This window comes from Peromyscus californicus, unplaced genomic scaffold (genome assembly GCF_007827085.1).
Source record: "Peromyscus californicus insignis strain IS unplaced genomic scaffold, ASM782708v3 Scaffold_4__1_contigs__length_199733344, whole genome shotgun sequence".
Classification (NCBI taxonomy): Eukaryota; Metazoa; Chordata; class Mammalia; order Rodentia; family Cricetidae; genus Peromyscus; species Peromyscus californicus.
In genome coordinates this window covers 158,123,555-158,150,868 of record NW_026294562.1, presented here as the reverse complement: position 1 = coordinate 158,150,868, position 27,314 = coordinate 158,123,555, and the positions used below count along the sequence as shown (strand labels likewise).

General features: G+C 42.6%; 1 protein-coding gene across 2 annotated transcripts in view; it reads right to left on the bottom strand.

Moving 5' to 3' along the window:
• Positions 1-23,490: 23,490 nt before the first annotated feature.
• Znf507 (zinc finger protein 507) overlaps positions 23,491-27,314 on the bottom strand; it is a 31,949-nt gene continuing 28,125 nt past the window's right edge. For both annotated transcript variants that reach the window (XM_052714881.1, XM_052714882.1), the window contains exon 7: positions 23,491-27,308. In XM_052714881.1, the coding sequence (XP_052570841.1) occupies positions 26,942-27,308 (367 nt within the window). In that variant the 3' untranslated portion in view covers positions 23,491-26,941. The remainder of the gene's footprint in view (positions 27,309-27,314) is intronic.

Below are 27,314 nucleotides of genomic sequence, written 5' to 3'. Positions count from 1 at the left end.
GTGAGCTGAAACCAGTACTTTCCTCCCTTCAGGTGTCCTGTCAGGTCTGGTCACAGTGGTAAAAAGCTAACGCAATGTGCTTACGTCATTCTGTCTCCTGAGGCTACAGCACAGTGTCAGCCTTCTGTTGGATTGCTCGCTTGGGGGAGAATTTCAGTGGTTTACTGAGGCTACTCCAACAGCCTGTGGAGAGAGCCATGAGAGCAGCAACTGGCCTCCAGCCAGCCACCTGCCAGCCGTGGAGTGAGCTATTGTGTTAACACATCAGACAGCTTAGGTCAGCTTTGGCTGGTATCAGGATTGATTCTCGACAGAGTCACCTCCGCTTGTCACTCTCACACATTGGATCTCTCAGGACAGTGGATGCATGTTGTTGTTGGGAGGGTTAGGTTTGGGGGCGTATTATACGGTGATAGATACATCAATACAATACTAATCACCCATATGGATATGTCATGATGTATCTGCTCCCACTGAGCTGACATCTAGGTTGTTTCTGATATATTATGTGTATGAATGCTTTGCCTGCATGAATGTCTGCGCACTACAAGCATGCCTGACGCCCCAGGAGGCCAGAACAGGATATTGGATCCTCTGGAACTGGAGTTACAAATGGTTCTGAGCCACCATGTTGGTGCTGGGAATTAAACCCAGGACTCTGCAAGAGCAGCAAGGGCTCTGAACCACTGAGCCATCTCTCTAGGCCCTGTCTTTCTGTTGTTGTTTGTTTTTTGAGACAGGATCTCTGTAACTAAGGCTGGCTTGGAACTGTCTATGTAGACCAGGTTAGCCTCCAAGAGATCCACCTGTGTTTGCTTTTCCAGTGCTAAGATTAAAGACTTGTACCACCATACCCAGTCTGTTTCTGGTTTTATGCAATTTTAAGCAATGCTGTAAGAACATTCTTAGACATATACAATTCTTTAGGAAATGTTTCTAGAAATAGAATAGAAAAAATTCATGTTCTAATTTGTGATAAACGTTGGCAAACTACATCCCAAAAGGCTGAACACTTCCATTACTTTAATTTTTATTACCACTTTGTATTACAGCTAGTATTTCTCTGTACCTTTGCCAACAGTGGACATATTTAATCTTGGCCAGTGTTAAATGAAAACTCATATATCATTATCTTACGGGATTTTTAGGGTAGGGCATGGCCTGCTGGGGATAACACACAAGACTTTCCACATGCTGGGCAAATGCTCTACCATTTTTTGTAGCCTTACTCCTCACTCTTGCATTTTTGCAACATAACCTTGAGTCAGTTATATAGCCCAGGCTAGCCTTGAACTCATCATGTAGTCCAGGCTAGCTGTGAACTCAGGATCATTCTGCCTTATCCTTCCAAGCACTAGGATTATAGGTGTGTAACACCACACCCCATGTATATATTTATTAGGTAAAGATGATGATATCAGGGTTTCTAATTATTTATTTTTACTATGATCGATCTTTTTATATTTGTTGTCCTGCTCAGGTATTTAATTTCTTGTGAAATTATCATTTGTTCAGTGTGACTGTTTAATTACTGTTTGTCATAAACATCACAGATAGCGTCTCATTATTCTATTATCTATTGTATGTCTCTTGCTATGTAGAAAATTTCTAGGTTTATATGATTAAGTTATTTATTTATTTATATATGCATTGGTACTTTGACTACATTTTTGTCTGTGTGAGGGTAACAGGTTCCCAGGAGCTGGGGTTATAGACCGTTGTGAGCTGAAATGTAGGTGCTGGGAATTGAATTCAGGTCCTCTGGAAGAGTACCCAGTGCTCTTAACCCCTGAGCCAACCTGCCAGCCCCCATAAATATGTCATTCTTATAGCTCATAATGTTTACAAGTTCTCTCATTTCAAGATCAATTTTTCTTGAGTACTTTTTTCTAATATTTTAAATACAAAATATTTTTGCAGTGGTAGCTGTTCTAGCTATGATCTTGAATCACCACCCCTAGTGAGGTAACAGGTAACGGTTACACCTGCCTATGACCTTGAAGTCCACTAGGGACCCTTAAGACCTGAGATGCACATATTCGGTGTTCTCTCTCTTCACTCCCTCATGGTTTTGGATGCTGGGAAAGACCAGGCAGATCTGAGACAGAAGAACAGCATGGGACCATGCCTCACCTTTCCAGGACCCTGTGACAAATTCCTCTAGTCTGTCTTGTGAGTTTTTTTTCCCAAATGAATTCCTTTGCCCTTAAAGCAGATCCCATGGATTTCTCCCACTAATGTTTTTTGAGGGGAGGGCGGTGGTTCAAGACAGGGTTTCTCCGTGTAGCCCAGACTGGCCTGGAACTCACTCTTTAGACCAGACTGGCCTCAAACTCAGAGATCTGCCCGCCTCTGTGTCCCAGTGCTGGGGTTAAAGGCGTGTGCCACCACCGCCCGGCTTCAGAATTTTTTAATATGGAATGAGAGCTCTAACACAATCTTTTTCTAATTGTACCATTATTTCATGACGCTCACTTTGATGCTCTAAATGACTTATACTGCATAATAAATTCTCATGGGTTTACAGCCAGTTTGTGAACTATTATATTTATTTTTTAAACCCAAATTATGCTTTCTTTTTAGAGTTTATTTTGTGTGTATATGTGTGCCTGCAGTGCCCATGGATACCAGAAGAGGGCGATGGATTCCCCCAGAACTGCAGTTAGAGGCAAAGTGCCTCAAACCAAACCTGTGTCCTCTACAGGAAGATCAAGTGTTCCTAACCACTGAGCTATTCTCTAGCCCCTGTTTAAATTCTCTTTAAAAGGAACCAAGGGTGCATGCCTATAATCCCAGCACTTTGGAGGCTAAGGCAGAAGGGATAATAGATAGGGGCTGGAAAGATAGCTCAGTGATTAAGAGCCCATACTGCTCTTGCAGAGGACTAGTCAGGTTCCCAGCACCCACATCAGCCGCTCTCAACCACCGACAATTCTAGTTTCAGGGCACTGTTCAGTCTCTGAGGGTACCTGCGTTCACACACCCCTCCTCCCACACACATAATTTAAAAATAATAAATGCTAGAGTTCTTGCCTATGTGCACAAGGCCATGGGCTTGATTCCCTGCAGCAGCAAGAAAACATGCAGCCTACAGAACCAGCAGTGCCACAAGACTGAAAGCACTGTCCCTCTGTAGAAGACTGCCCTTTGAAGTCTGAGAGCAGTCGATTTTTAAGCATGACATATGGTTCAGCTACACTGTATATTGTTTCAATAAACTTTATAATAATTTTCCAGGCTCCATGAAACAGTTCATGATAATCATTATTATGATGGAATAAAACACATAGAAATGGGTGGGGAAAATGTGGTTCTTACAACACAGCCTCCGTAACTGGAGCATATACGTAGTTCAAGACAGTTTGGCTCAGGGCTGTAGAGACAGCTCAGTAACTAAGAGCACTTGCTGTTCTTGCAGAGGACCTGGGTTGGCCTCACTGTCCAGGATCTCCACTTCCCCAGTGCTGGGATTACAGATGTGTGCCACCATACCTGCTTTCTATAACCCAGCAGTCATCTCCAGGTTTTTGTCATATGATAATTATTTCTCCTCATCCTCTTTCTGTATACATATTAATGTGTTCAACTAAAGTCAGTACAAGTGGAATTCCTAATATTTCCTGCCTGGGTTGTTTCACACCTTCCTTGAGTATGGCTCCATGTCAGGAACCACAGAGATGGAGTCTGTCTTTGGCATTCTTCTCAGCCTGGTTTGGCTCACTAAGTCTTTTGTGATTTTGGTAATGCTGAGAATGAACTCAGGCCTTTATGAATGGCTGATAAGCACTCTACCCCTGAGTCACACTCTAGCCCTTCCCTGGGGGATTCTAGGTAGGGGCTCTAACCCCTGAGTCACACTCCAGCCCCCCACTGGGGAATTCTAGGCAGGTGCTCTACCACTGAGCCACACCCCCAGCCCCTCAGTGGGGGATTCTAGGCAGGGGCTCTACCACTGAGCCACACCCCTAGACCCTCACTGGGGGATTCTAGGCAGGTGTTCTACCACTGAGCCACACCCCTAGACCCTCACTGGGGGATTCTAGGCAGGTGCTCTACCACTGAGCAGTGCTCCCAGCCCTAATACTTATTTCTAAAGGAAGCCATACAATGGTTTCTGAACTTTGCTAGTGCTCACAGATCATTGTATGGGAACTGAAATTGTCCTGGCTTCTCCTTTTCAGCCTCATATTCCAGCCAATGAAACCCCTTCTTTGTGAGTGTCTGTAGACCAGGCATTTTGAAATATTGCTAATATTTTTCTCTTTTTCTGTAAACCTTGTATTAACTAGATTCAGAATGGTTTAAAATTGAATTACATGGGTGGATTGGCACAGGCATGAATGCCAGTAGCTGAGGGTTAAGTTCACAGAGCTTTGAAGCATCCATTTTGTTTCATTTTCTTCCTTCACACCTGCTATTCTTCTTACCTTGACTTCTCTGTGCTTTTTTTTAAAAAATTTCCATCTCTATGGTTACCTCCTACACGTCTTTTCATTTTTCAGGGCTGGAATCAGTGTTGTGTGTTTCTGAATGAGGGGCAAGAATAGTCCAACTATCCAACTGCAGCAGATGATGGTGCTTGGTCTCACAAGCTTTCCACTTGCTCTCGCTTCTCATCCATCGGTGGCCTTGGCTGGTCCTCCCAGTTTTTTCTCTGGACTACTTGATTAGCAGCCCCTGTGCAACAGATAGGCCTGGGTGCTGAGAGCCCGAAGTAAAGTCTCCCTAGTAACAGATGTGTAGGCATATTGTCAGGTTTCAGATTCTTTTTGGGTTCTCTACAGGAAAAAGTAGAACCCTGAGCTGGAAATGGATGTGTTTCTAGAACTCCCAAATCCAGACATTTTATCATCCCAGTTTAGTGCTGGGCTAGCTTTTCACCAACATTCTTCAATTGTTCCCCTAAAAAATTGAGAGCCCCTGGATGGGGATGAGCTTGTCTGAAGGTGGCTTCTTCCTCCCCCTCTTCCTAGCCTCTTTTCCCTCCATTACATTGATTTACTGTGTGTGTATATGGAGGTGAGAGGATAATTTGTGGGTGTCACTTCTCACCTTCCATGTGGGTTCTTGGGATCAAACTCTGGCAGTGAGTGTCATGACCCACTGAGCCATCTCCAGGCCAGAGACAGGGTCTCTCAGTTGAATCCAGAGCTCACAGATCCAGCTAGTTCGCTCTGTAGCTCCAGTCTTAGACTTCTGTGCACTGTAATTAGAGTTAGGCCACTGTACCTACCTGGAATTTATGTGGGTTCTGAAGGTCCTAACACAGTCTTTATGCTTGCTGCTTGCAGGGCAAGGGCCTTAGCCAATAATTGTCTCCCCAATCCCTGACGGTGGCTATGGTGTACATTTAACTATTAAGGGTTCTCTAACCATTCATACATCTTTTGCAGACAATGTCTACTGAAGCTCTTTGCCCATTTTTGAAGGTAGGAATGAAAATTCATTTGGTGCTGATGGGCAGCCATATCTCATTACCACAATGTTTCACATGTCCCATGGGGCTATGAGAGAGGCTGGGGACCAAGTCTAGCTGAGCAGCCATATGCTCAACTAAAACTCATACCCATTTTGGAGGCTGGAGAGATGGCTCAGTGCTTAAGAGCACTGGCTCCTCTTCAGAAGACCCAGGTTTTGTTCCCAGCACCTATGTGGTTACTCACAGCCATCTGTAACTCCAGTTCTCAGGAATCTGATGCCCTCTCCTGGCCTCCACAGGCAGTACATACATATGGTGCACAAACATACATGCAGGCAAACCCTCAAACACATAACACACACATACACACACACACACACACACACACACACACACACACACACACACACAAAATCTTACCCCTGGGGGATCAATAGCTGTATTATAGTTATACACTGTAGCTAGAGTTTTCCTGCCTGGCCCACAGTCAGGACAAATCTCTCTCACCTGCCAGTCCCACAGCCACTCAGACCCGACCAAGTAAACACAGAGACTTATATTGGTTACAAACTGTATGGCCATGGCAGGCTTCTTGGTAACTGTTCTTACAGCTTAAATTAATCCATTTCTATAAATCTATACCTTGCCACATGGCTCGTGGCTTACCGGCATCTTCACATGCTGTTTGTCATCATGGCGGCTGGCAGTGTCTCTCTGACTCAGCCTTCCACTTCCCAGCTTTATTCTCCTCCTTGTCCTGCCTATACTTCTTGCCTAGCCAGTGGCCAATCAGTGTTTTATTTACTGACCAATCAGCAACACATTTGCCATACAGAACATTCCACAGCAACACACCAGTAAAAACTGTTGGGTACTGTATTCGCTTTTACTTTTACATAGCTATGACCAAAATATTTTACAAAACAACAGGGCAGGAAGGATTTATTTAGCCCAAGGGTTCAAAGGGTTCAGCCCATAGTTGCTTGGCCAGAACATCACAGCAGGAGCAGTGAGTGGAGACTAGTTTTCTTTACCTCAAAGTGAACAGGAATCAGAGCCATGATGGAACTGGAGACTGCAGAGAACCTTCAAAGTCCGAGTCTCAGTGAACTCTCTCTTCTAATCATGCCCCATCTCTCAACACTTGTAGTTGTTTCCAGAACTTCTCCCAAATAGCATCATAATCTAGAATTCACCACATGCTCCTTGGGAGATATTTCATAATCAAACACTAATGGGCACTACTGTGCAGACAGAAATTTATATAATGCATTTCAAAAGCCAGAAGAAAAGGCTTGAAAATTGCCACCACAAAGAGTTAAAAAGGTAAATGGGGATAGAGAAATGGCTCATCTGTTAAGAGTGCATACTGCTCCTGCAGAGGACCAGAGTTCAGTTCTCAGTACTCTCATCAGGACACTCACCTGTATGTCCAACTCCAGAGGAGTCACTGCTCTCTTCTGGCCTCTGTGGACATTGCACTCACATGTCATACTTATATGCATGTTGCCCCCGCCTCCCACACTTAAAATAAATCAGAGGCTGTAGAGATGGCTCAGCAGTTAAGAGCACTTGCTGCTCTTTGAGGGGACCTGGGTTTGATTCCAAGCACGCACATGGCAGCTCACAACCATTTCTAACTCCAGTTCCAGGGGTCTGATGCTCTATCTTGAACTCCAAGGTCACAGGCATCTGTGTGGTGCACAGACATACACATAGGCAAGATAGCCCCACCCCCACACAAGATAAATAAGATAATTTAAAAAATCTTTAAAAAGATTTGGTACATGAAGAGATAAATGTTTAATTGATTTAAACAATATGCAGTATATAAATGCACTATCATTTCATAGTATAATTTTTATGTGCTTTTTTTGGGTGTGTTATAAGTTCTACACTGTGGAAGAGAAGAATGGATGTTGGAGAATATCAGTCTGTCTGCCTCAATTCAAGTGGAAAACATGTTCTACTGAAGGCCAAGGTCAAATGTGTTTTGTGTGATGTACACTAGTAGTCTTGTTTCTCAACTCTTTGTCAGCATCTTAAGCAGCATGATTAATAAAGCTAGTGTGTGGGAATGGCTTGGAATGGAAGAGCAGAGCCAAAATAACTAAATACCAGTGAATGGCCCAAAGTCAATTAAAAATGACTGATTATCTGGTTTGGTATGAAATGGAGACTCTCTCATTGTACATGCTTTTCTTTTCATGGAAGAATAGACTTGTCTTCAGCATCAGTTCTAAAAACACTGCCACTGAGCCACACCCCCAGCCCCTCACTGGGGGATTCTAGACAGGGGCTCTACCACTGAGCCACACCCAAGCCTCTCACTGGGGCATTCTAGGCAGGGGCTCTACCACTGAGCCACATTCCAGCCCCTCACTGGGGGATTCTAAGCAGGTACTGTATCACTCAGCCACACCTAACAGTTCTGGATTTCTCCTTTTAAACTGAAAATACAATTTTATGATATAAGTTCTTCTTGAAGAGCTATCTCCAGGACATAGAAACTCAACTAGTAGGCATTTGTTAAATGATTTAGTAAACTGGCTGAATAGTGCTGTATAAATGCAAATTACTGGGAGGTTGAGATTCATTGGTCTAACCCTTCAGGTATTTCATACAAGGCAGCAGTGCAACTACATCCTGATTCTGCACTTCTTTTCACAGAAGATGAATGCTACTGTTGTAGGGTTTTGATAGAATTATGTGTCTTTTCCTTTGTGCCTGTCTTCCATACACTCTGTTTGTTTGGTGTATTACACTTTACTGTTGCTGTGATGAAACACCATGACCAAAGCAACTCACAGAATGAAGGGTTTGTTGGCTGTTACAGTTCCAGAGGGACAAGAGTTCATCTTGGTGGGGAGGTAGAGCAGCAAGCAGCAGGCATGGCAGCTAAAGCAGGAAGCCAGGAGCTCACATGTTTAGGTGCAAGCGTGAAGCAGAGAGAGCAAACTGGAAACTGTGTGAGTCTTTAAACTACCAAAGCCCACGTCCGGTGGCATCTGTCCTCCAATGAGGCCATACCTCCTAAACACCCACCAAACAGCGCCACCAGCTGCGGACAAAGTGTGACACACATGTGCCCAGGGGGACATTCTCATCCATTTGGCAAGGTATAACATAGCTGGGGAGTATTGTTGTGCTCTGCCCATTTAATGTTTTTTTTTATTCTTTGACAATTTCATTCACAGATATGATGAATGTTAGTTGTTTTCACCCCATTCTCTCTCACACTCCGCCTGCACCCACTGAAGCCATTCTTCTTTTCAACAAGTCCCTCTCATATCTCCTTTATGTCTGTAACCCACAGAGTTTAATTAGAGTTACTGACATGAGTGTGGGAGCATGCGCAACTCATCAGTGGCTACACTACTGAAGAAAATGATATCACCCCAGCCCCAGCAGTCATCAACTGCCAACAGTAACTCAGGGAGGGCCTTTCCCTTATCCATGATGAGATGCTGACAGGCCAAATCTTGCGCAGGTAACCACAGCTGCAGCAAGCTCATGAATTTGATGGTGATGTGATGTCCAGAAGACAACTTCTTGCTGCACATTACTATGCACTCTGTGTCTTACACTTTTCCCCCTGCCCCTTCTGCGACATTCCCTGAGCCTTGGAAGAGGTGATATGGCTGTCCTGGGATGGGGCTTCGTATTCCATTATCTTTTATTCTTGCCATTCTGGACAGTTTTTAACCCTTTCCAACTGTAATAAAAGGCTTCTCTGATGAAGGTTGGGGGACACCTAATCTCAGAGACCTGGAAGTTGAGACTGAAGTATTGGTGGTAACCCCACCTTGAATAGTGAACAAGAGCTCGGACCTCTCTGTCCTTTGAATCTTTCCTTGAAGATTTAAATTTATTTATTTATTTAGTCTCTCTATGTGGGCCATGACTTGCTGGTGATGTGGAGGCCAGAAGAAGGTGTTGGATCCCTGATGTGGGATGTTCTGTATGGCAAATGTGTTGCTCTGATTGGTCAATAAATAAAACACTGATTGGCCAGTGGCTGGGCAGGAAGTATAGGCGGGACTAACAGAGAGGAGAAAAGAAAGAACAGGAAGGCAGAAGGAGTCATTGCCAGCCGCCACCAGGACAAACAGCATGTGAAGATGCCGGTAAGCCACGAGCCACGTGGCAAGGTATAGATTTATAGAAATGGATTAATTTAAGCTATAAGAACAGTTAGCAAGAAGCCTGCCACGGCCATACAGTTTGTAACCAATATAAGTCTCTGTGTTTACTTGGTTGGGTCTGAGCGGCTGTGGGACTGGCAGGTGAGAGAGATTTGTCCTGACTGTGGGCCAGGCAGGAAAACTCTAGCTACAAATGGCGCCCAACGTGTTGGCAAGAGTTTCCACCTAAAACCTGAGAAAAGATTCTAAAACAGAGCTAAAAACAGCTTCCTAATTGTCTCTCTCAAATGAGCAGCAGCCTGCCGGTTTGAGCTACTGGTGGGTTCCTAGCGTTCACGCTCGACCTGCAGTATGGCGGGAATGAGGCCTCTGCAAGTGGCACATTAAGCTGCGTGGTGGATTTAGCTTTTGCTAGTACAAAACAAAAAAAGAGGTTTCTGGGCTACACGCTGCTTGGATAAAAGCATAGACCCACGATAGCTCCCAGAGCTGGTGGAAAATGTACCACCGCCATGTTGGGATACTGAGGTGGGCAGAGCCAGCAGCCACAGGTGCTGCAGTTTAAAGCAATAGATTTACAATAAGACAGATTCAGATGTAATAGTTTACAATGTGTGTAAAATATACGTAGGCTTGAAAGAGACAAAAAGGTGATATATACAGTTATATAAACATACAGTTTTATAAAATAAAGTATTTAAAGAGACAGTAAAATTAATATAAAAAATAAGCCACATAAAGATGAATATTACACAGAGAATCTGGATTGTGTTGTCTTTGGGATTTTTAACTGTAGAAAAACATTTGATCGTAAAAGATGTTGAGTTAAACCAATATGTATATATATATATTTTTTTCCGAGACAGGGTTTCTCTGTGTAGCTTTGAGCCTTTCCTGGAACTCACTTGGTAGCCCAGGCTGGCCTCGAACTCACAGAGATCCGCCTGGCTCTGCCTCCCGAGTGCTGGGATTAAAGGCGTGCGCCACCACCGCCCGGCCCAATATGTATATTTTAAAGATACCTTGACTTCAAAATTTGGATGTAAGGATGTGTTGCCTTGGAAAGGAGGCTCTGCTTTTGTTCCCACAGAAAGCCAGAGGCTATGGATTTGTTCCAGATTAAGATACATCAGGTTTGACCAGCCAAGACCCCCTGAAGGTCTCCGATGACACCATGGCCCAGATGATCCAACATCCAGAACGGTTTGAAGGCAACTGGCTCAGACGATACAGCCTCATGGACTATTCCATAATCCTAAAATTTTCTTTGTGTCCCCATAAGATACAGTGCCCCCCTCCAGCGGGAAGTAGTAAGAGAAGTTATGCCCAAATTCCCAAATTATATGTAATTTTACTTTGTTAAGGTTAAAACCTTCCTTTTTGAAAAAAAAAGAGAAAGAAAGAAAAGAAAAGAAGAAAAAGACAATCACTAGTTTTAAATACTTTACATTGGATTGGATTGTTTTATATTGTATACAAATTATATATATTGAAATTGATAGTTAAAAAATGCTATATGTATATTTCTAATTGTACTTAATACCATTCATTTAACAATGCAATTTTCTGATCCTTGAATGTTATTATTACCAACTATTAGGATATAAAGAAATGAAAGTTAGTAGTTAGACATTACAATAGAACTTGTAGTCATATTAGATATGTTTTAAAAATTGAGCAGATATATTTTAGACAGGTCATCTTTAAACCCTTCAGAGATCTACAGAATATGGCATTTAAAATGTTTTAATAACTTAGAAAATTTTTCTTTTTTGAGACATGTCGGCTCCTGGCAGTACCAATCTATTTCAGAGAAAATATGGGCATTGAAGAAACTGCATATGGAGTTAACTTTCATTGTGGCAAAAGTTAGCCACTGGACAACAAAGTATCCTCGAATCAACAGGACAAAATGGACAGATAGGACATGAAACAAAGGACTACTGATTCTTGCCAAAACAAGTGTGGTTATGGCTTTATCAAAAGGCATCTTCTGAGGCCAGGACAATATGGCACCATCCCTGAAGTGGCCTTCGCAATTTGGAAAAGGTACAGTGCCCTTTTCTTCGAAGGCAGCTGAACAGGCAGTGGGCCGATGGCTTCTGATGTGCAATGGAACAGCAGCCGAAAGTTATTCTTGAAGAGTAACTAAGCTCACGCCTCTCAATAGTAGACTGGCATTTGACAGAGGGATGTGGAGAAGAACGGGATGCTGAGATGAAGCCATATATACACAGCCAAGAAGAATGGACAGCTGAATTAAAAAACCATCAACAATTTCCAGAATTTAAAATCCTGAATCATGACATGACACTAGTGGAATTCAGGTGTTTCTGGTACACGGACTGCTCTCACCCAATGTGAGGTTGAACTGTTGACCTTGTGTACATCCTACTTCACAAATGAGTCTGTCAGATACGCTAAGCCTATAGGCTGAAGATAATGCCCCAGCACTGCGGAGAAACCTCAGGTGACTGTCCAGGCAGCTGGCTGTTTCTGTCAACTCACAAATTTTTTGGAAATTGCTTACATGCACTTCCTGTTTTTATTTTTGTTAGCTAATATTATTTCCTTCTTGGGTCTCTGAGGGAGTTGAAGATTAGTTAGTTATAGTTGAAGATTAATTAGGATAGAAAGTGAATTAGATACATTTTGGACTTACCAAAATAGGATAGATAATGAAATTATTTTCTCTGAATTTGTCAAATACAAATGGACTAGACATTGTTTAGGTATTTATTACTTGTATATATTGTATATAGTTATTGTACTTTTGTATATAGTTTTTCTTTTGTTAGTTATAACCTTTTTCTTTTTTCTTTTTATTAAAATAGAAAAGGGAAAATATGGTGGTATTTTATTTGTACTGAAATGTGATTTTAATTGTATGTTAATAAATAAAGTTGCCTGGGGATCAGAGCTATTAGAGCCATAGCAAGAGCATGGCGGTGGTGGCGCACGCCTTTAATCCCAGCACTTGGTAGACAGAGCTCGGTAGATCTCTGTGTGTTCAAGGATACAGCCAGCATTGGAGACACACGCCTTTAATCTCAATCCCAACCGTATAAGACCTGGAAGTCTCTACAGACAGGCAGTGACGAGGCAGTCATGTGTTTGGGTCTGAGAGGCTGTGGGACTGGCAGGTGAGAGAGATTTGTCCTGACTGTGGGCCAGGCAGGAAAACTCTAGCTACAGATCCCCCTGGAACTAGAGTCACAGGTGGTTGGGAGCTGCCTAGTGTGGCTGCTGACACCTGAGCTCTAGTCCTCGGAAGATCAGCAAGTGCTCTTAACTGTTGAACTATCTATCTGTCAAGCTCCTTTCTCCCCGGCCACTGTAATTTTAAGTGACATCCATAGATGATGGTCAAACACAGGGCTGATTTGTAAAAACAAGATTTATTTATTTATTTATTTATTTATTTATTTATTTATTTATTTATTTATTTATTTATTTATTTGGTTTTTCGAGACAGGGTTTCTCTGTGTATCTTTATGCCTCTCCTGGAACTCACTTGGTAGCCCAGGCTGGCCTCGAACTCACAGAGATTCGCCTGGCTCTGCCTCCCGAGTGCTGGGATTAAAGGCGTGCGCCACCACCGCCCGGCAAGATTTATTTTTATTTTACATCTATGGGTGTTTTGCCTACATGTATTTCAGTGTAGCATGTGTATGGGGTTCACAGAGGTAAGAGGGTGTTGGATCCCCAGGAACTGGAGTTACAGATGGTTATGAGAAGTCATGTGGGTGCTGGAAAAAGAACTCAGGTCCCCAGGAAAAGCAGCTAGTGCTCTTAATGGCCAAGCCACCTCTCCAGCCCCTGATTTAGTTTTCTTTTCCAACCTTTGATTTCCCACGCTTGTTTAAACTTTTCTTCTTTTTTTTTTTTTTTTTGGTTTTTTGAGACAGGGTTTCTCTGTGTAGCTTTGTGCCTTTCCTGGAACTCACTTGGTAGCCCAGGCTGGCCTCGAACTCACAGAGATCTGCCTGGCTCTGCGTCCCGAGTGCTGGGATTAAAGGCGTGTGCCACCACTGCCTGGCAACTTTTCTTCTTTTAAGACAGGGTCTCACTGCTGTGGGATATTCTGAATGTTAAATGTGTTGCTCTGATTGGTTAATAAATAAAACACTGATTGGCCAGTAGCCAGCAGGAAGTATAGGCAGGACAAGGAGAGAGGAGAATTCTGGGAAATGGAAGGCTGAGTCGGAGAGATGCTTCTAGCCGCCACCATGACAAGCGAGATGTAAGGTACCAGTAAGCCATGAGCCACGTGGCAACTTATAGACTAATAGAAAAGGGTTAATTTAAGATATAGGAACAGTTAGCAAGAAGCCTGCCATGGCCACACAGTTTATAAGTAATATAAGCATCTGTGTGTTTATTTTATAAGTGGGCTGCGGGACTGCCCGGGTTTGGCAGGAGCTGGAGAAAACTCCAGCTACAGTCTCACTATGGAGCCCTGCCTGGCCTAGAACTCTCTATGTAGAACAGGCTAGCCTCAAACTCACAGAATGTATTTATACACACTCTTTAATAACTTCACCTCCAAACTCAGATGTGTGGGAACCTTGCTCACTCAGTACAGCTTTTGGTGGATTGGACACATTTGTTTCCCCCACCCCATGCTTCAGATGCAACTCATAGCTACTGTCCCATCAACACTATCCGTTCTTTCCTGGCGTCTGTCAAAAGAAAAACATTCCAATTCTCAGATGGGACTTGAGATGGTTCAGTGGTTAAGAGCATGTCCTGTCTTCCAGAGATCCTGAGCTTAATTCCCGGGATCCACATCAGGTAGCCCACATCTGCCTGTTATTCTAGCTCCAGGGAATCCTACCAGCACCTGTGTGTGTGCCTCTTTGTTGATCTCTGTGTGTACACCCATGAGTGTGTGTGCCCGTGCATGCGTGCGTGTGTGTGTGTGTGTGTGTGTGTGTGTGTGTGTGTGTGTGTGCACGCGCACACACAAACAAAAGGTTCTCAGACAAAATGAAAGGACCAAGCAGATGCCATAACAGGCTGCTCAGTCTTCTCTCAGAGATCAGGCCTCAATTTCAATTTCCTGAGACTTGAGCAAGCTGTTTCAGGGAGGGCCATGAACAAAAGCCCTTGCAGTAGCTCCCTTTCTGCACGTACTCTGATCGCTCAAGGTTCAGTCAATTGTTTACTGTCTGGGACCCCCCACCAAACTTAGAGCTACACGCATGAGTCAAGGACAGAGCCTGGGCCATGGAGTCAGCCCCCACAGTCACTATGTGCTAGACCAGCCAGCCTCCATGGCAGCTCTAGGGCAAAGCCTGGGACTTGCCCTAAAATGGATAACTGTAACCCCCAACTAACCCTAGCCAATTAAAAGTTACTAACATGATTGCCACTGGCATAAACCAATCCTGAGTCTGTTCCTATGTGGTCTGTAGATCCCAAGCCCCTTTTGCTTTAAAAACCCTGTCCCATTGATACTCAGGGTCTCTCTTGCTCTGCTGCTGCGTCAGACAGACGTAGAGTCCCAGTTAACTAACAATAGTAAAAAGACTTTGCTTTTGCATTGGATTTGGTCTCTTGGTGGTCTTTGGGGGACTCTGGATGTTTAGCATTTGCAGACTGACCACTGGGTTGCCCCAGGTTGGCATAGATGTTGGTATTCTTAGCTGTACAGAGCTACTGGAACTTTAACACCTGGAATTCTCTGTAAACCAGGTTAGTCTTAAACTCTGCCTACTTCTGCCTCCCAAGTACTAGAGTTTAAGGCATAATCTACCACATATGGCTTGTTTTTGGATGAAAATGAAAGATTAATTTTATTTCAATGTGCCTCTTTGTATGTGTGTGCAGTTGCCTGTAGAGAAGGCATCAGATCCCCCAGAGGTGGCCTAACAGGCAGGTGCTGGGATCCAAACTCAGGTCCACTGGAAGATCAGCAAAGGTCTTAACTACTGACCCATACCTCTAGCCCTAGTTTTTGGGATTTTGAGACAGGGTCTTGCTATGCAGCTCAGACTGGCCTTGAATTCTTGATCCTTCTGCTTCATCTTCCTAAGTCGGGGGAACCACAATTGTGTGCCCCCAACTCCTGTCTCCATTGGCTTCTTCTGCATACCTTTTTGTAGAATCTTAGCTGCAGGGAGCAGAAATAAACCCAACTTAAGATTTCAATCACATTCCGCTATACTTTCTCTCACGAGCCTGAAATAAAAATTTCTAACACCTTTTGTGATTGGATACACTGAATTTAAATAGGACTGCAGCTATAAACAAAAAGAGCAAGCTGTGGATTGAAGTGTCTATTTCAGTGAGCTGCAGCCATGTTATTTCTGAATGTGGAGACTAAAATTAATAAAATGACAAGGAGAAAAAGCCCAAAATTTGGAGACATGTCCTGTAGTGATAGGTCTTTAAATAACACCAGCAGGTGTTAATAAAAGATCTGAAAAAGTGAGTAACATGCTTTTTTTATTTGTATTTATTTAGAGACAAGTTTGCATTGTAGCCCAGGCTAGCCCCCACTCACAATACAGTGGAGACTGGGCTTGGCCTCCTGATCCTCTTGCCTCTACCTCCCAAGCGTTGGAATAACAGCTGTGCACCATGATGCCCAGGATGTTTTATTTTGGCAAGGGTTTTTCCAGGTCACTGTGTACACAATAGGTAAGAATTTTATTTAGTTTTTTTGTGACTTGAGCTTTGAGCCTGGAGTTTACCATATACCAGACAGGAGCTCTGCCATCTCAACAGCCCTAAGATAACATTTTTATTATTAATTTTCCTTATTTATTTTTATTCTGAGGATGGAACCTAGGGCCTTATGCACGCTGCACACATTGTCTACCACTGAGCCACACCCCATCTGTAGTACCAATTTAAAACTGTTTGATACTGATGCCAATGGCAATGACATGGGTATTTATAAGTACTTTGTTTTAATGAAGGGCAGAGCTGAAAAGTAATGCTCATATCAGAACTGAAATGAAGATGTTTAGTTTTGTTCTGTCAGTGGGCTGTCACCTCAGATCGAACGGTTTTCCCTGGACTAGTTAGGCCTCAGCTCACAAGGATTCCACACTTTCTGATCTGTGTAAATAAAACTATCAACTTACTCTGAAGAGTTCATGTCGCTGAATGTTACTGTAGAGGTACCCATCATATACTCAATTTTGCAAACTGTTGTAGAATGGCACCTTGCTCTATGAAATCAGCAACCCAGTGTAAATTTGGTTAAGTGGTGCACAAAAAGACCACATCTGATGACTTCATTACAAAGCATGGCATTTCATTATATCATTTTATAATAGATATCTAAGATCAGACTTTTTAATTTGAAGACCTACTGTAATCTTTAGCAAGGTAAATAGTTCAAAGTAATTGCCTGTTATTGAAAATAACACTTGGCCAGGCGGTGGTGGCTCACGCCTTTAATCCCAGCACTCGGGAGGCAGAGCCAGGTGGATCTCTGTGAGTTCGAGGCCAGCCTGGGCTACCAAGTGAGTTCCAGGAAAGGCGCAAAGCTATACAGAGAAACCCTGTCTTGAAAAAAAAACCAAAAAAAAAAGAAAAGAAAAGAAAATAACACTCATTAAGCTGGTATAATTTTACCTATACTTTATGGATCAAGAGATAAACCTAGATACTAAATGTAGTAAGGTACTGCCAGGAAAATGGGCCTACAGCCTCTAAGACAGTATGCAAACTGGGGTCTGTTGCTCATGCTGGATCCTGAGATCTACACCCTTTTTACCTAAGCAAGCTGTTGTTTAGTGATGACCATGAACACACTGGTCAGGGCTGGAGAGCTGGTTCAGAGGTTAAGAATGTCCCCTGCCCTTCCAGGGCACCCACCTCTGCTGCTCACAACTGCCTGGAACTCCAGCTCTTGGAAACCTAATGCCCTCTTCTGGCCTCTGTGGGCACTGTATCCATGTGTCATAAATACACTCATAAATAAAAATAAATCCCTAAAAATAACAACAAACCTTGAGACACCAGACTTGTCTGATGCTTTATTGAGCCAGCAGTGTTCTCATTTGACATTGTGGATGGCTGATCTGAAAGAAACCTCTGACTTGTCCTTAGCTCTTTTACAGCAAAGACGAAGCCGAGGCCCTCAGCACCAATGGACCTGGCTAAAGATGGCTCCCCTTGCTGTAGCATAGCTCAGACTCCAGCGAGTGATCAGCCTGCTCCAGTGACTTCACTGAGCTCATCCCGCACCGTGGTGACAGAGGCAGGCTCCGTGACTGGAAAGTGACTCAGACAATGGTAAGGCTGACAGGAGGAACCCCAGAGCAAATTGTTTGGCTTTACATGCCTACCGCCGGAAGTATTGACTATAGAGTTTTGAAAAGGTAGATAATGAAGATGACAGAGGGGCCAGTGAGATGGCTTAGTGGGTGAAGGCATGTGCTGTGGCAGCCTGGCGACCTGAGTATGAGCCCAGGAAAGCAAGTAAGGGTGGAAGGAGAGAAGCCACTCTGTTTTCTTCTGACCTACACAGACATGCTGTGACACACACACGCCCCACTCACACAGGACAACCGAAAAGGAAGAAATACAACCCAGCTCTGAACACCTCTATGAACACAGCTTTCTTTACAATGTATTTCGATTTCTGGTAGCTGTAGAGCCCAGATTTCAGCACTGTTTCAGAGCCCTTTACATTGTGTGACTATATATCACTGTGATTGGTTTAATAAAGATTCTGGCTGGTCAATAACTGGACAGGATAAGGCTAAGCAGGAGAACCAGACTAAGAACACTGGGAAGAAGGGCAGAGTCAGAAGAGTTGCCAGGAGATGCAGAGGGAGCAAGACATGCTGGAGGGCAGGTGAAGTCAAGAACCACATGGCAATACATAGACTAATAGAAATGGGTTAATTAAAGTTGTAAGAGCTAGTTAGCAACAAGCCTGAGCTTTCAGCCAAGTATTTATAATTAATAGTAAGTCTCTGAATGGATATTTGGGAAATGGCTGGGAGAAGAGAGCCGATCGTGGTCCTGATGGAAAGTCTGACTACACAGTAGCTGTATCAGAGAGTAAAAATGTCAGCTTTGTGAGTCATACAATATATCACCCAAACGCAGTAACACAGTTTCAGAAAACAGTTGATAAAAAAGTTCAAAACATTGAAATGAGGATGTGGCTGAGATCCAATAAAACTTTATTTATGGAATCAAGTGGTAAGCTGGACTTGAAATGGAGGCCACAGTTTGCTAACCTCTCATCTATACCAGCACTACCCAAGGGAAACAAAATGTAAACCATACATGTGATTTAAGATTTAGTAACCACATTAACGTGTGTTGTGATTTGGATATAAGTGGTTGCAAAGGTGTGTATGTTAGGTTTGGCTGTGAGCTTTTGGGAATTGATAGTAACCCAACCATGGATTCACCATTTGATGCTACTATCAGGAGGTGGGGAATGGCTGGAGGAAGCAACTCCTAGCTATGCCCTGGGTAAGTCTATCTTGTTGCCTTCCTGTCTCACCCCTCTGCTTTCTGGCTACCATGAGCTGTGAAGTCTGAGGGTCCCACCATGATGTCCTGCCTCCCTGCAGTGTGACAGCAAGAGACAGATGATCTTAGACAGAAGCCTCTGAACCTGTGGGCCAAATCAACCTTTCTAAGGGTTTTTTTTTTTTTTTTTTTTTTTTTAAGTTTTGTTCTGTTTTTGGTTTTCCAAGACAGGATTTCTCTGTGTAATCTTGACTGTCCTGGAACTCTCTATAGACCAGGCTGGTTTTGAACTTATTAAGACCTACCTGTGCTGTGGGACGGCCCATCTGTATGCTGTGAATGTGTGTTGCTCTCATTGGTTGATAACAAAACTGTTTTGGCCTATGGCAAGGCAGCATAAGGTTAGGCGGAAAAACCAAACTAAGGAGGGGAAGAAAGGTGGAGTCAGGGCAGATGGGAGCCAGCTGCCCAAGGAGTAAGATATCAGAGAACCAGTAAGCCACAGGCCATGTGGCAATGCATAGATTAATAGAAATGGGTGAATTTAAATGTAAGACCTAGTTAGTAATAAGCCTGAGCCACCGGCTAAGCATTTATACTTAATATAAGTTTCTGTGTGTTTACTTGGGACCAGAAGGTTAAGACAGAGAAACTCTCTGTCAGGAATTTGGGTACATGTGGGACAAAAAGCTCCACCTCTGATTACATATGGCGTCCAATGCGGGGCAACTCCAGTTACATAAAATCTCTCTCATGTGGGCCAAGGTACAGAGATGTATACCCTGGCTGGTGGGGTGCATGCTTGAGCTACAACGTGGCAGATTCCTGCCATGGTACACAGAGGTGTTTCCCAGCTGTGGAGTGCACTGCAGGGCAGGTTTAGTTTTTGCTCATACAGACAAAAAGGGTTAAAGATACACAGTAAGAACAGATTCAGATGAAAAAAAGCTCTAAATGGGTTACAATGTGTTTAAAAATATACATAGGCTTGGGAAAGAGAGAATAAAAAGGGTAGAAACAATTATAGAGTTAAAAAAATTTAAAAATAAGGAAATAGAGTAATAAAAAATATAAGCCATGTAAAGATGAAAATAGTCTGGATTCTATATTTTAATATGCTGTCTTTATATTTTTTGACTGTTAATGAGCAAATAATAACTACTAAGAGACCTTGGATTATGGAAACTGTTATATTAAACCAACCTATATATTTTAAAAATACTTTGACTCCAAAATTTAAGTAAAAAGATATGTTCCTTTGTGGGGAGAAGTTGTGGTTTTATTTCCACAGGAAATGAGAGGCTATGGATTCATTCTGGGTTAAGAAAAATCAGACCCCCTGAAATCCTAACTACAAACATGGGAAAATAAATCTAAATTAAATACAAGATACATAACATATATTTTACCTGCTCAAACATAAAACAAAAAATTATCTTTGGCTGACTTGTGTACAATGCACAGTTTATACTTGTATTAATACAGATATGTATATTACCTTTAAAAGTTTATATATTTTCAGAACAAGGGGACCAGACACCAATAAAAACGGATGATTCAGGTGATCCAGCATCCAAAACAACTTCAAGGCTGCTGACTGAGATGATCCAGCCCCAAGGAATTCTCCAGCCAAGACTTAACAATTATCCTAAATATCTCAGAATCCCCAAAAGGTTACCAGTGCCCCCAATCAGCAGGAAGTAGTCTAGAGAACTATGTCCACATTCCCAAAAAAATAATTATAGATGTTTGTCCTTGTTTAAAGGGTTGGTTATAAATTGTTATTGGTCATAGTCAATCTCTTTCTAAAGAAGAAAGGGGAATATGATAAATAATGATGGGGAAAAGGGTAGATTATTATGATAAAAGAGTAGATTATCGAATCAACAGTTAATCTCAAAATATTTTACATTGGTATGGATTTTAGTTTACTGATACATATTTAGAGTCATTTTTTATTATACTGTATGTATATTTCTACTCTTGTTTAAGATATCATGCTTAAGCAGCTCATTTAAAAATGTAATGTGCCGCCGGGCGGTGGTGGCGCACGCCTTTAATCCCAGCACTCGGGAGGCAGAGGCAGGCGGATCTCTGTGAGTTCGAGGCCAGCCTGGTCTACAGCGTGAGATCCAGGAAAGGCGCAAAGCTACACAGAGAAACCCTGTCTCGAAAAACCAAAAAAAAAAAAAAAAAAAAAAAAAAAAAAAAAAAAAAAAAAAAAAAAAAAATGTAATGTGCCGGGCGGTGGTGGCGCACGCCTTTAATCCCAGCACTCGGGAGGCAGAGCCAGGCGGATCTCTGTGAGTTCGAGGCCAGCCTGGGCTACCAAGTGAGTTCCAGGAAAAAGGCGCAAAGCTACACAGAGAAACCCTGTCTCGAAAAACCAAAAAAAAAAAAAAAAAAAAAATGTAATGTATAATTAAAAATACAGATTACTAGTTATTTGTAATAGTCAAACTTACAGTCATGTTAGCTAGGTTTTCTAGGTATACAGAGATATATTTCAGATAGATAGGTAATCTTCAAACACTTCAAAGACCTACAGAATATATTTAAAATTTTTTAATAACTTAAAGACTTTTTCTTGACAGTGAGACCTGTCTGCTCCTGGCAGCATCAATTACTTCAAAGAAGATGATGGGCACTGAAGAAACTCCATATGGAGTTTGTTTTCTTTATGGCTAAAGCTAGCCATGGGGGCAAAGAAACAGCCGTTGCCTCAATTACTGACAGTTACTGTCCAAACTGTACCAGAAGAGTACAAGAAAGGCAACTGCCAAACTTTGCCAAGACAAGGTAGGACAGTCCTTCAACACTTCCTGCTTCTAAAAAAGGTCTGTCAGATATGCTAGGCCTGTAGGCCAGAATGGAATGCCCCAACATTGCAGAGGAACACTGGGTGACTGTCCAGGCAGTGAGACGTCCCTGTCATTAGGTAACAATGCATCCTTCTGGAGTCTTTGATGGAGTTGAAACTACTAGTTATAGTTATAATCATAGTTTTCCTTAGTTATGATAAAAGGTAAATTAAATATAAAACTTTAGACTCATTAAGATAGATAATTGAGTATTTTCTCACACAAATAGACTAGATATTGTAACTATAATTCTTGCTGGATAACTGTTTTGTTACATGTAATTTTACTATGTTAAAGTTAAAACCTTCATTTTTTGATTAGACAGAAAGGGAGAAATGCTGTGGGATGGTCCTTCTGTAAGCTGTGAATGTGTGTTGCTCTCATTGGTTGATAATAAAGCTGTTTAGGCCTATGGCAAGGCAGGATAAGGATAGGCAGAAAACCAAACAAGGAGGGGAAGAAGGGCAGAGTCAAGGAAGATGGGAGCCAGCTGCCCAAGGAGCAAAATGCCAAAGAACTGTTAAGCCACAGGCCATGTAGCAATGCATAGATTAATAGAAATGGGTGAATGTTGAGATAGTTAGTAGTAAGTCTGAGCCACGGGCCAAGCATTTATACTTAATGTAAGTTTCTGTGTGTTTATTTGGGACCGGGAGGTTGAGACAGAGAAACTCTCTGTCAGGAATTTGGGTACAGGTGGGACAAAAAGCTCCACCTTCGACTACTTGCCTGCCTCTGCCTCCTGCTGGGATTAAATGTGTGTGCTACCACTGCCCGAGTTGTTTTTTTAGAGGTATTCTGCCACAGCAATGAAAAGCTAACACAAAGTGAAAATGACTTTATCATGGCTTATTTAATTCAATATAGCCCAAATATTTTAACAGTCAATATATAAAACCTTTGAGATACTGTCCATTTCTTTTCATATTAAATCTTTGCAACTGTTTTTTACACTTTGTGCACGAGTCCCAACTCTAGTGCTCAGTAGTGACATGACTATGGCTGTCATGTGGGACCCTGTGATCTGGACCTAGGTCCCCCATGCTGTGATCTCTACAACTAACTTGTCAACGCAGTATTGAGACTTGGTCCTTGAAAAGTAAAAGACAGGACCACGTCAACCTACAGAGCACAGGACAAGGGGGTATAGCTATCAAGGAGAGTGTTTTGGTTTTCATCGCCTCTAGCTGGGAAGGCCTGGTATTCTAGGGCACAAACTATACTGTAGTTAGGTGAAGGACCCCTGGCCTCTGCAATTAATCTGATGTCAAAAGATTATTTGGTGATAGACCACAAAAGGATCAAAGTATGAGCCCAAGCTTGTAATCACTGGCCTTCAGCAGAGTTCTAACTACAAAAGATCAGTACTGAAAGCATTTCTGTGTCTGACGCCAAAGATAAAGAACTGTTTAACAAGGAAGAAGGCCCAGGGCCTTTAAGTGATGCTTGTGAAATGTAGCAACTACAAGCCAGTGATAGCTCAGGGAGTTGACAGAGCTGATTAGTAAACCCCAAGCACCTCTTGGGGAGCTGTCAATGATTTAAACACAAGTTTCTAAATCAATAAACCCAAGACAAGAATGGATGTGTGCTGTTAATGAAACTTAGAAACAGGTGTTTTTAACAAAAAAATTTATTACCAAAATACAATATTTAAGTCAATACATGACAAACTCCTGTAAAGCAAAATAAATTATTCTAATTTTGCACAGTCCTTCTGAAGGTAAGGAAGTGCCTGGTGGCCGGCTGCACTCTTCTGCACAGGTGGCTTTAAGGCTTGCAGCTCCATGTGCAACATAACATGACCAAATGCCAATCGTCCAGTTTTAATGACAGTGTCAGAAATCAACTGTTGCTTTTTTACATCATATTCCAGAAGTTTCTCTACTTTGGCTACAGAAGCAAAGCCATAGTGTTACACAATACTTATTTCTTTAAAAAAATACAGATCCTTATGCTCATGAATGTCAAACTCAAGTTTCTATTAAATATATTTATAGACTATTACTTTGAGCACCTTGCTGTACAATTAAAAAAAAGATTAAATAAGTGTTTATGAAACTAGAAACAGAAGTCTGCTCATCTTTTGTCAAGCCAAGTGCGCTGGGGAGGTGTGATGTAAACATGATGCTCACGTTTGCTTTGTGAGGAAAAAAGCAGAACACGTACAAAGCCATCAATGGTTACAACAGGACTGAAAGGTCCAGGGCGAAAGGTCCAGGGCAAAAGCTTCAGGTGGTATTGCTGCTTGATGTGCTCTAGACACAGAAAAATAGAGTAAGCATGTGGCTGACAGGTCAGTGGGGGCACCTGCCAGATTCCTATGGTCACAGCAAGATGATAAAGCCCTAAAATAATAGTTATAAAGATCACAACCATCACCTCTCCATCTCATGTTTACTGAGTCCAGTAAATGTCTTTAAAGCAGAATTCCCCGTCCAATCATAGAACTGCAGGTGGTCAGTGCAGAAAATAGACAACAAGATTCCCATGCCAAAGCGTACAGCAGTAGTCAGTACACTCCTGTGGCCAGTGACCCTGACTGTGTCTCCCCCAACAATGACAACCACACACGCATGCTTCTGTTATTATGAAACTTGCATCTTGGTAGAGAATGGTTAAGGCTTGCTGCAAATGTTAGCAGGGTGTGCAGTGTACCAGGCACTCTGTCCCTCGTCCAGGCCAAAGAGCTTGTAGGAACAGATGACAGTGTGGAGGCTTTGAACCCTTGGGTTAATTTTCCCCCATGGGGTGGAGGAAATTTTAAACTCATGATCACAATCATGTAAAGATTGGGAAGCATCATTTTAAGAGCCATACTGCTGGAATGATAGGATGTTTTGGGTATTTACTATTTTTTAAACAAGTCTAGAAAATTAAAGCCACAGAAAATTCACTGAAGGCTGTTTAGACTAAAGCACAATGAAGAATAGATCTAGTGTGTGTAACAGCAGTGGGTGATAAAAATGGAAACATGGAAATTATTTGCATTTGGCATTAAATATAAATGTTTTAATTGTGAAAATATGAGAAAATTTATTTAAATCCACAGAGTGAATTTAGGGGAATCTAATTAGTATCAATGAATTCATTTTTTTTTTTATTAAAATCCATGTATCAGGAATGAATTAACTTTCACAAATAAATAAAGCCTACCTTGGCCAGGTGTGGTGGCACTTGTCTTTAATCCCAGCACTTGGGAAGCTGAGGCAAGTGGATCTCTTGAGTTCAAGGCCAGCCTGGTCTTCATAGTGAGTTCCAAGTCAGTCAAGGCTACACAGAAAGGCCCTGTTTAAAACAATGACAACAAAAAAGGCTACCTAAAATCAAATGGAAGAGTGACAAAGTTTTATCCACATTTCTCTAGTGTCATCAAAATGAGTGGGGGAACAAGATACAGCAAATCACAATGTTTCCACATACTGGCCCCTGCAACAGTTCTCAGTGCCCTGGAAAAGCCAGGAACTCATTTCCTGGTCACTTGAACTTTGGGAACAAATGCTGTAAAAATCTTGTCAACACAAATGGACCCTTTCCTTCCAGGAGCTGCCCCTCACTTCTGAGTGTGTAAACAATACCAACATTAACAGCAATGCAGAATCTGCTTTAATGCAACAGTATGTAAGTGATCAGAAATACAAAAAATGGCAACACCCTGTTTGCCTCAGCCTCCGAAATAATGACATGAAACATGTGACTAATGAGGTCACTTCTGCATGGTGTAAACTTTAGCACAAATGTGCTGCGAGTTTTCAGTATGTCTTGCATGCTAACAATGGACTCTTTTAGAAATAGACTATAGTCACTTGCCAATGGTGTTTCTGACAAGAAATTGCTTTTGTTTGGTTTTCTTGTGGCGAGATGTACATTAGAGAAGAGTTCAACTGCTGAGCCACATCCTCAAGTCTCCAAAATTCTGTTCCTTACAGACTTTATTTTTTATGAGTGTTTTGCCTGAATGTATGACTGTATACCACATGCATACCTGGTACCTGAGGGTGGCCAGAGGGTACCAGATCCCCCCGAACTAGAATTACAGATGGTTGTGAGCTTACTGGGAATCAAACCTGGATCCTGTAGAAGAGCAGCCAGTCTCTTAACTGCTAAGCCATCTTTCTAGTCCTTTTTGCAATTATTATTTTGTTTAGTTTTTTGAGGCAGGATCTCACTTTGATGCCTTGGCTAGCCTGGAACTTGCTATTTGACCAGGTTAGCCTCAACCTCAGAACCCAGCTGTCTCAAGTTTTACTGTCCTTCAGTCATTCTGTATTGTTCTGTTACATGTAACTACACCACTAAACTCTAAGAAGGAAAAGCTCAACAGCTGACTTTCAGCTCTTATTCTCCAAGTGATCTCTTTTTTAACCCCAGGTGTGGATTAGAGCCTGTCCTCCACACCCGGCCTCCCCAAAGCATTTCTATGGCCCGGTGACGCAGACTGTCTTGGTCCTCTGTTGCTTGAGGAGGTGGTCAGGTAACTGCTGCTGCTGGTGGAGGAGTGGGCTCACTTGTGTTCACATTGCAGAGAACCTCTTTGAAGCCACCCATTTCTGTGAACCTGAGATTTGGTTGAATCTTGTGGGGAGTCACTGTAAATTTGAAACAATAATTTACTTCCCAAATGTGATCTGTGATCCCTCTTCCGTCTTTTTTAGGGAGTAAAGGACCATCCCCTACACCAAGTCTGTGATAAATTCTTATTCACAAAGGAAACGATTTATAAAGCCTATTCCACAGCCCGCTGCCCACTGGAGACAGAGGGAACCACCCTCTCCCATTTGCCACTTTCCCTAGCAGAGCCCTGGCCATTGTAGAGCTGGCAAGTGTGGCTCTGCAGGTCCTTCTCAATTCATTTGCTCGCACCTCATTGTGAGCCATGTTAAGCTTTTAATAATCAACACTTGACACTAAGAAGGGCTGACAGAGGCTCACACAGGGTCACAGCTCTATTTCCCCACTCAAGCACTCAAATACCAGTCACAACACCTGCTTCCCTGTGTCTAGTGAGCTAGTGATGGCACTAAGGTTGACCAGCAGTTCGGAGGGTCCCTCCCACATGCTCCCAGCTAGTTGGTGTTCAGGGCTGTGCTGTGGTCCTTGTTCAGGATGATGCTGACAATCTCTCCCTCATGTTCTTTCATGTGATCCAGGAGGCTTTCCTTGCTGGTTGACTCGAAGCCACAGATGCAGCAGCAGAAGAGCAGCACGCAGTACTCAGTGCCTGGTGCAGCCAAGCTGCAGCTCCTTCCTGAGATGTCAGAGTTGCTGCCTGTGGGGCTCAGTTTCTCAAGCTCGCTGGCATCTAGGACTTCACTGGGCAGCTGGGAAGTCAGCTCTGAGGATGACACCAAGTCTTCTGGACTGCCTGTGGTAGGGTCAGCTCTCTCTCCACTGCTGGTTAAGAATGTTTTCCCAGGGGATTTGCCCAGAACTCTTATA